This window comes from Rana temporaria, chromosome 7 (assembly GCF_905171775.1).
Source record: "Rana temporaria chromosome 7, aRanTem1.1, whole genome shotgun sequence".
NCBI classification, from domain to species: domain Eukaryota; kingdom Metazoa; phylum Chordata; class Amphibia; order Anura; family Ranidae; genus Rana; species Rana temporaria.
Window position 1 is genome coordinate 44,473,318 of NC_053495.1, and position 10,598 is coordinate 44,483,915.

Sequence of the window (10,598 nt, forward strand, 5' to 3'; positions counted from 1 at the left end):
TTAAGGAGCCCAAAGAAGACACGGCAGGAATCTGAGGTCCTGGCGAGGGCAGCTTAAAAGCTGAGCGGACCATGTCCGTTAAAGACTGTACCCACAGATTCTCTGCTTGAGAAACCGAAAAAGGTTCCTCAATAGTGGACTCCTCAATGTCTGAACCTTCTAGGATCTGCTCCGTTTGGTCCTCCTGGGATTCTAACTCCTCTGGGGAGAGAATCTCGGCATCAGAGGACACCAACTTAGGGGACGGAGATCTAGTCTGCTTTTTGCCTGCAAGAGAATTAGTAAGTAAAGTTGTCAGTCTCTGTTCTAACCCCTGCAGGGAGACAGATAACATATCCTGCGTGACAAAAACTGGGTCGGGCAGAATGGGGCCAGCCACAGCACCCACCACACCTAATGGCTCCTCAAAGGCGGCATCTTCTAGCTTTTTAGGAGAGGACAGAACCGGCATAGTCTGATTAAGATCCTCAGAGCTAGAGGGGGAACCCTTCTGTTTCTTTGCATTTTTAGCACTTTTAGTCCCTGAACCTTTAGGGCCCATGATACAATACCGAGGCACTCCGCTAATAACAACTGACTGTTGTAGCAAGGAGAACAAAAAATAAGTAGCTTAAGGCAGGAAACCTTATAAGCCAATGGGAAGGAAGTGCACACCTTTCCCCTGAAAGAAAACTTTTTTTTTTTTGTCTTTGTTTTCCTCTTTTTTTTTTTTTTTTTTTTTTTTAAATATTTAAATTTTTGCACTTTAAAGGGACTGTGTGAATGCCAGACTGCTGCCAAAAGACCTTTGGCTTAATAGAGAAAATCAGGGGAACAACTCCTATCTTCTCCCTTTAGTCAGTGAGGAGCTTAGCTCCAGACCTAAACAGGTCTCTTTTACCGCCACTAGGTGTCACCCTGCTCCGCTCTGTGTCCTGCTCTGTGTCCCTCCAGTCAGCCGACGAATCCCACACTGACCGGAGGACAGAGCTGCTCAAGATAACAGCGAGGGGGGAACGCCCCTCTCTCCCCGCCGACGTCGCGACGCTCCCCGCCCCCTCCGCGCGCATCTATATCATGCGCGCGCGCGTCCCAGAGGGGAAGCCATGAGGAGAGGAGCAGCACGCCGGCGGCGCCAGAGGACCCAGGGCTGCAGGGGAAAAAACGCACCTAAATACAGGTAAGTCCCTGGCCTTAAAGCCGAGAGATAACGGGGGGTGGGCTTGCCCTGCTTGTCCTAGAACCAGGCAAAGAGCCTCTACCCCCCCAAAAACCATGCGGGACAATCAACCAGCAACACAGCCCGTGGGGGTGGGGGGTATACTAGTAAATGGGAGGTGACCATCCTGTCTAGCAGACATAGTGGTAAAAGTTGCCCATGCAGAGCATCCCAGGCTAACCCAACTAGTCTTCCCCCTGAGGGACCTGCCGACGAACCAAGTTCCGCAGGCCCCCCTCTTACCTGCTCCACGCTGCAGGGTATTGCAAAAAGCAAGAGGCCCAATCTTCCCCCATCTCCGTGGGTTCTGTACTAGACCTTCAGGGACCCGGGTCCTGCTGGAACACCACTGCCCTGGACCTATACAGCATCCTGGCAACAGTGCCTTTTGGACTTTAGAAAGCTCAAAGTTCTGGGCCCAGGATCCAGCCCCTTAAGAAGAGGCATTATAGGCGAAACCCCACGACTTGGGGCCCGGGTACTGTCCACTTTGGCTCTGAGGCACCTTGGACAGATCCGGTATAGTCTGCCTAGTCTCAAGGACCTGGAGGCAAACTTCTTTGTGACCAACACCTAAGACACTGGCGAAAAAACTGAGGTACTCCTCCTATGGGAGGGGGTTATATAGGGAGGGGACTTCCTGTTTAAGATTGCCAGTGTCCATCACCTGAAGGTACTCCATATAACCCACATAGTAATGAATATGCCGCTCTGTGTCCCGTGATGTACGGAAAAGAAACATAGAATGGGCAGGATGGGTTTTTACAACATATAACAATGGTAATGTCCTTACACATTTCTTGCTTCACAAAGCTGAATGGGTGTTTTGCTTGGTGTCTTTAAAAGGTTCTTGCAGTAAATCCCAAGGAAGCTTAGACCTCTATTGTGTATTAATACTTTTACTAAAAGGAAAAGCTGCACATACAACTGTTGAAAGTCATAGCATGCAAAGTATAACAAAATATGCCTATAACATGCACAAGCTGACTGTCTTCCTAGCAAATAAGCAGGTACAATATGTATGCAATAAGTATACTAAACAGCTACTCAACTTGGGCTTTTCATTGATGGGGTCCAACGGCTTTCTCCAAAGCTCTTGCCTCTGTCTTCAAGAACAACTCTGTCCTTTGTCTGCCCACATGCTGCTTCAAAAATCCTCATCCCCTCGCCCATACTTCCTGTACATCATATCCTTTAACCTCACTTAAACTAGACCTACTGGTTCATTTGCATGGCAATGGTGGAGGCTTGTCTTCTAAAACAGCACGTCTTAAAATCTAACAATTGACAAATATCTTTTGCTATACAATTACCCAATAATATCCATAACACAATGGGTCATGTAGATTAAGTTAATACATTTTAGAAATCTTGTGTTAAATAACCAAAAATAACTAATCCAATTTCTCTCTGCATAGTTTGTATGCAATTGACTGCATGAATTGTCTATTTTGGCAGTTGTTGACTATTGAGATAGTCACACGTTTCTCTAAATTTGGTGCAGTTATCACAGTATTTGAAAAAGTTAGTGGTAAAGTATATTGCACAGAGTGTAATCTACATATCAGACATTTCAAGACAATTGTATCTTCTGGTACATGTCCTTTTAAGGCATGCCCCCACTCCCCTCAGTGCAGCCCACCTAGAGAAAGAATTTCCTTCATCCTTCGATCCAGCAAAGCTACACAGCCTTGCTTCAGATAGTGACCACTCAAGGTCTCTATTCCATGCAAGTGCACTGAAGCCCCATTCATTCCAATCTTCAGCAATCCTGCAGCGTATGGAGCCGCAGCACACATGCACAAGAGGACCTGGAGGAGTCGCTTTCTGAAGCAAGGCTGTGCGGCTCAAAGTATTTCCACACAGTAAGGATCACTGGATCGAGGAAGGAGGTTAACTATTTATCTAGGTTAAATCTGTACACTGAGAACCAAACTGCTAGTAGAATAATTATGAACATTTTCTCTACACTTGTTTCTGGGTGAACTGGCACAAAGTGGGCAAGCTGTCATTCTGCTTTTAGCATTGACACGCCTTTTGTGGCTATAACATATCTAAGGCTAACCAGACAATGGAGATGTGGGATATTATAGGGCGGGAATTACAAATCCCTCACTGGGTATAACAGATGCATGAGGTGTCCCAACTATATGACTAGTGCAATTGGCACCAGAGATTTACTGCTTTTAGTGATCTATACTCGGAACTGGCTAGACATACCTCCTTCCCTTCTCTACAATAAAAATTAGTGTTGACGTTGCACATGATGGTGGTGTGACTGTCTCATTTTTACCAGCATAGTGCAATTACGGTATGTAGCCCAGCATTTCAAAATATATTAAACAAAAATCCACTTTGCTACAATACACACCCCCTTCTCTGACCGATCTCCAGAAGACCAACAGCTCTGAGGTTCAGCACCCATATCCTTCTGGATAAAGAATGGCTAGAGTCCTCAAACGACTTTTTGGGGGCCCTGGCTGTTGGTGGGCTGAACTGGTTGGGTCATGCTCACTATAGTTACACTTGCAGTCATTATGTGATATACTTGTTTCTCTGGATTCTTATTTTACATTTACATTACTGAAAATGCAGCTATAGTAAAGGAATCCCCTTGCTTGTCTTTGCAATGGTTGTTGGCGTTTAGCTCAGAACTTCTGCAGAGAGATCTTGTTGCTGGAGCTTGTCAGCAAAAAGAAAACTCTGAATGGTTTTCCCTGCTTCAGCCCTTGTAAAATGAAAATAAATTTAGTGATTGTTCGCTTTTGACACTGATCAGATTGTTTTATGAGATCTTTGTTCTTGCATTGACTGAAACATTTAACACTTTGTTTTTAACTTTTTCAAAGGAAAATCAACATACCCCAATAAGGACACCAGTTTACCAGCAAAACGGTATGAGAGCAACATCCCATTCCTCACAGCTATCTTTTAATTCACATTGATGTAGATAACAAAGCATCTCTGCCTTTGTATTTTCTAGTCTTGCATACTGGGAAGCGTTGGTTTATCATCTGCCCAGTGATGGAGAGTCCAAGCTCTACAGATGTCTCTTCAGTAACTACAAAGACCGAACATCAGAGTGACAGCACGGGTGGTAATGCCAAAGGTAAATCTTTTTCACCCTGGAACATTTAGCATGGAAACACACCTGGGGTCTAGGTCTAGCTGCCCCTGGGGTTTTTGTTTATTTTCCGACATATTTTGTGTATAAAACTCTGTGAAGTCCTGCAATTGTTAGCAATATGGTTACTTAGCCTGCTATTGTACAGGTAAGGTTTCCAAACTCTACCTGCCAGTCTCTTTACAGTATTATTTGGTCCCCTGGTTATTCAGAAATAAATAAATTAGTTCTGAACACCAGCCTTACTTTGATCTACAGAAAGCATTATTGGCAGACATTTTAATCATTATTTAATATATACAGGTTTACACTTGTAGGTCTGTGTGAAAAAGAGGTAGCGTAAAACCTACAGTATCAAACTACATTTATTTTAAATTGGATGTATTAAAAAGAATGAAAGGAATTTACTTGGCTGTGTTTGAGATTGTCCAAATGCTAATGAGCCCTAGTGGCTTATTTGAACAGTGGGTGCCTGTGACCTCTGACAGATACTGCAGTCTTCATTTGTTCTGCCATAAGATTACTGGATATTAGGCACTGTCTACTTATGTACAGTGCCTTGAAAAAGTATTCATACCCCTTGAAATTTTCCAAAATTTGTGAAGTGGAAGGAAAATGATAAATGTTTTCAAAATGTTTTACAAATATCTGAAAAGTGTGGTGTGCATTTGTATTCAGCCCCATTTACTCTGATACCCCTAACTAAAATCTAGCAGAACCAATTGCCTTCAGAAGTCACCTAATTAGTAAATGGCGTCAACCTGTGTGTAATTTGCTCATTATAATAGCTCTTCTGTGAAGCCCTCAGAGGTTTGTTGGAGAACCTTGGTGAGCAAACGGCATCATGAAGGCCAAGGAAAACACCAGACAGGTCAGGGATAAGGTTGTGGAGAAGTGCAAAACAAAGTTAGGTTATAAAAAAAAATAATCCAAGCTTTGAACATCTCACAGAGCACTGTTCAACCCATCATCCAAAACGGACAGGCCTGGCATGGAGAGCATTAATCAGAGAAGCAGCCAAGAGGCCCATGGTAACTCTGAAGGAGCTGCAGAGATCATAGCTCAGGTATGAGAATCTGTCCACAGGACAACTAGTAATTGTGCACTCCACAAATCTGGCCTTTTATGGAAGAGTGGCAAGAAGAAAGCCATTGTTGAAAGAAAGCCATAAGACGTCCCGTTTACAGTTTGTGAGAAGCCATGTGGGGGACACAGCAAAAATGTGGAAGGTGCTCTGGTCAGATGAAACCCAAATTTTACTTTTTGGTCTAAAAGCAAAATGCTATGTGTGGCATAAAACTAACACTGCACATCACCCTGTACACACCATGAAACATGGAGGTGGCAGCATCATGTTGTGGGGATGCTTTTCTTTAGCAGGGACAGGGAAGCTGGTCAGAGTTGATGGAGCCAATTACAGGGCAATCTTAGAAAAAAAACTGTTAGAGTCTGCAAAAGACTTGAGACTGGGGCGCAGGTTCCCCTTCCAGCAGGAAAACGACCCCAAATATACAGCCAGAGCTACAATAGAATGGTTTATATTAAAGCATATTCATGTGTTAGAATGGCCCAGTCAAAGTCCAGACCTAAATCCAATTGAGAATCTGTGGCAAAACTTGAAAATTGCAGTTCACAGACGCTCTCCATCCAATCTGACAGAGCTTGAGCTATTTTGCAAAAGAATGGGCAAAAATATTATGCCCCGTACACGCGATCGGAAATTCCAACAACAAAAGTCTGATGTGGGCTTTTGAACGGAAATTCCGACTGTGTGTATGCTCCATCAGACCATTGCTGTCGGAATTTCCGCCAACAAAAGATTGAGAGCTGGTTCTCAAATATTCCATATTTTTTAAATAACAAACATATCATACTTGCCTCCACTGTGCAGTTCGTTTTGCAGTGTGGCCTCAGAACCTCGTCTTCTGGGTTCCCCCAGCGGCACTCGCGGCTCCTCCTCGCATCGATAAACCCCTAGGAGAAGCTCTCTCCCTGGGGGTTATCTTGCGGGTGTGCTCACGAGTCCAGCATTTACGTGCAAGATCCGGTCAGTGTCAGAAGTTTTTTCACCTTAATGCATAGGATGCATTAAGGTGAAAAAACACAAGGGCTTACAACCCCTTTAGGTGACACAGGGTCAAAGATTCTAGGATATACTGCCATCTACAGGAGAATGTACAATGGCAAACAAAAGCTGCTATTCAGCCAGTATATTTCCCTTCCAACTTCCAACTCCCATCATACTTTGTTTTTTTCCTAGTGTCCTAGGTGAAAATACATCTTTTCACCTTTTGGAAAAGCAATGCCATTTAACATGAATTCCTTTTTATCCATTCCTTTTGTTTTATTCCTTTCACCATAACCAGGACATTGTATTTTTATCCTTCTGACATGCTCCATTGTTTGCATGTGGCACAAGTTTGTGCGAGTTTCGCTCATCCACATCTTCCTTCAGGCTTAATAACTACCTCCTTGTCATTCCTGAGGGTCCCCATAGGGGACAGCCCTCCTATTCCACCATTTTTGGATGGCTTGGGCAGCTCATTATTTAAGTCCATAGGCTTAAAGAGATGGTTCCACCTTTTGTTACTCCACTAGATAAGTATGTGCCTTTATAGGCTTTTTAGCATCCGTGTCCCAGATTTACAAGGATGCCACCTGGTCTTCTGTTTGCGTGTGTGGGCTAGGTTCAGAGCGGTGTGGCAGGCAGTGAGCACACAGTCCAAATTTGGCAAATACATTATACTGTAGAAAAGTTCAACACGTACATACAGGCCCAGCATCTGCAAATTCTTACAGACTGTAGCACTGGTGGAACAGTGGTCTGAAGACATGAAGATGCCCACAGCATCTGCCACAAGGAGTAGAATGCGGCCTGGCCAGCCCACACCCAAAGGGGGAAGCTTCCTGGTAGAGGTAGATGTGGTCCCTGCACTTTCCCTACTCCTCTCAAACTTTTGTCTATATCGAAGTACTGTCCTTGACAGACAGAGAACCTTTTCCTATGCTAGTCACTTGCATAAAGCGTGCCAAGCCCAGAAGCTAGAGTCTTAAATAGACTAACCCAAGATGGCTGCAAGAGTCACATGTGGCACAATCGTCCAATTGGATAGCTGCCCTGCTGTGACTGAGGAAATTGGAGGAACCAAGTTCCTCTTAACTTCATCCCCAATCTGCATTGCCACTGTGGTTGAGTGCCACCTGTAGTGGAGCATACAGACTGCCCCTGCCTACACACGTTCTAAGTTTTTCCAGGTTGGTTTAAGGTTCTCCAAGCAGCTTTTGAGCTGCAGTTTACCCCCAGTTTTTTCCTGGTTTGTGGGCTTCTTACTGTTTTTGTTGTTGCCCAATGCTCCATTAGACTGCATCGGGACATCCCAGTTGTCTCATAATCCTTCTAATCATGTGTCCCTTCATTAACAATTACGAACAACACATGGGGTTATAATTATAAGGAAGTGAATGTGCCATTCACCAAATATTCTTTAAGGCTGCATGTTTTTGGTATGAGACTTAATTTTTAGATCAAAGTTTATCAAACGTTTTGCCTTGAAAGGAACCATTGGCAAAGGGTTTGAGATCTTGGCGAACGCCTGAAATATTATTCAGATCCAAAACTCATGGAACATTGGTGTGATTGGTGTTGTTATAACAACCATTCTCTTCAGAAATCACATTAAGGCTAGATTCACACTTCTGTGGCTGCTTGGTGGGTGCCAAACTGCACTGCTCCTTTACAGACACGCAGGGCTGCCAATTATTCTTAATTCCACTAATTCTACTTCCAGGCATCTGAAACCGCAGCGGGTTTTCAGTTGTGAGAAATCGCATTTGATAAAAGCATCATGTGTTTTCCTGCATGAATCGCACACAGCAGCCCATTCAAATGAATGGACGTCCATACCAATGCAAACATGGCTCATAGGGCCGCATTGATGTGAACCAGGCCTTAAGACTAGAGTCAAAACGGTAGTAAAACTTGCCTATTTAATGTGAAACATGCCTGCTTTTTTTCTGCACAGATTCTCATTTCTGAGTCTAACTTGAGAAAAGCAGTGTACAGGGGCAGTCAGTGCCAATTAGTGGTTCCCAGCAGTGCTGTCAATTGCTGCCAATCGGTGGCGCCTATCGGTGCTTCCAATTAGTGGTGCCAAAAGGTGCAGCACCAACTTACTAATCAATAACTTAATAATGGTGGAACCCTCTAATGCAGTGGTTCTCAACTCAGGACCCAGTAACAGGCCAGGTTTGCAAGTGAAATACATCACAGGTGTTATTTGCTGCTCAGTGATTGCAGTATTCTAGTCTGCATCTCCCAAAAGGTAATAATTAAAATCTGGCCTATTAGTGGGTCCTGAGGACAGGGGTTAAGAACCACTACTCTAAAGTATGGAAATCTCAGAAAACTTCAATAATACCACAATACCTGTCTCTAATACGCAACTTCACATATAATACACATCAAACTGAATTTAAGACATACTGTATAAAATGAAAATTGCCAGGGATGGCGAAAACCCAATCTATAGATATTTGGCATACAGATTAACCTGTTGCCAACCAGCCGCCGTCGTTATACGGTGGTAGGTTGGCACGGCTGCACAAACCACCGTAGGTGTATGTCTGCCACTTTAAGAGCTGTGGGAGGTGCACGAACGACTCCCGGCCCTGCGCATCAGACCTGTGGCCCCGATGTCCACCAGCTAGCCGCGATTGCTCCATAGAGAGCCAGAACGGGGATCTGTCAATGTAAACAGACAGATCTCAATTCTGACAGGAGAGAGATCTGCTGTTCCTAGTGATCAGGAACGGCAATCTTTCTCCTCCTCCAGTCAGTCCCATCCCCCCACAGTTAGAAATGCCTCACAGGGAACACATTTAACCCCTTGCTTGCCCCTTAGTGTTAACCCCTTTCCTGTCAGTGACATTTACACACTATAAATGTCAATGGTCCCATAAGTGTCAAATGTGCCCAATCTGTCCACCGCAATGTCGCAGTCACGCTAAAAAAAACGCTGATCACCAATATTACTAGTATAAAAATATTTTTTTCTAAAAATGGCATAAATCTATCCCCTATTTTGCAGACGCTATAACTTTTGTGCAAAGCAATCAATATACGCTTATTGCGCTTTTTTTTTTTTTACCAGAAATGTAAAGACTACATATTGGCCTAAACTGACGAAGAAATTTTGTTTTGTTTTGTTTTTTGTTTTTTTAATTTTATAGCAAAAAGTAAAAAAAAAAATATATATTAAAATTGTTGGTCTTTTTTGTTTATAGCGCAAAAAATAAAAACCACAGAGGTGATCAAATGCCACCCTGGGGAACTCTGGTGACCCTGATGTAAGGGAGGTCGGGCAGGCTCTGGAGACCCTAATGAAAGGGGGACATTGATGCAAGGGGGGGCACCTAGGACCCTTATCTAAGAAAGAAGGGGTACTCTAGACTCACACCACTGATGTTGGAACATTTTTCCTACTAATGTCATAACAGACACATTTTTCCTTCCAGTAACACCAGCAATGGGAGCATCTTATTCTTACACTGATACAGCGACATTTCCCCATATTTCATGTTTGGATAGAATGTGTACTGCTGTTAAACTTATATTTTTTTCCATGTTTTGGTGAGGCATGCTGCGTGCATTGTTATTGACCCCACCCCTCCTGCTGCTCTACCTGGGCGGATGCAGTTTGGCATCTTCGTCCTGGGCACCGGGTGACCCTGTCCTGGTACTGAAGGCAGCAATCTACATTACAATATCTGAGTGGTTTCTTTCTTATGCAAAACCGCGCAGGAAAGCTGTGTGTCCTGTTGTGCGCACGCCTCCTGCCGGCCCACTTTTCTTATCCATCCCATGCGATGTCACATACAAGGATAAACAGGAGAAGAAAGGCCGGCAGGGAACGGCAAGCCACAACAGGATACACAGCAGCTTCCCTGCTCTGCTCTGCATGTGCGGGAAATGTGGGGATGCGATCTACTCAACTGCCTGTGATTCATGAGTAGAACGTGGCAGATTGGACTTCTCATGGAACCCCAGTTGAAAAGCCCTGATTTATATTATTGCACAAGCCCAGTTGTGACTGGTTCTCTTAAGCATTACAACACATGCACTGAGCTGGTTCTTGTAACAAATGTGTGATGTAGACTCCAGAGTGCGATTACATTTTATGTAACCTTGCCCCAGATAATGGAAGGCCTTCTTAGACCATCCGCCTCCATACTCATGCTTGCTGTAATATTCTCATTAACAGTCATTTCAAGTATTTT

The 10,598-nt window shown here is 44.0% G+C and overlaps 1 protein-coding gene across 7 annotated transcripts in view; it reads left to right on the forward strand.

Moving 5' to 3' along the window:
• Positions 1-10,598, forward strand: part of WNK2 (WNK lysine deficient protein kinase 2) — a 312,062-nt gene that overhangs the window by 228,083 nt on the left and 73,381 nt on the right. For all 7 annotated transcript variants that reach the window (XM_040359295.1, XM_040359293.1, XM_040359294.1 and 4 more), the window contains 2 exons: positions 4,048-4,093; positions 4,182-4,307. In XM_040359295.1, the coding sequence (XP_040215229.1) occupies positions 4,048-4,093; positions 4,182-4,307 (172 nt within the window). The remainder of the gene's footprint in view (positions 1-4,047; positions 4,094-4,181; positions 4,308-10,598) is intronic.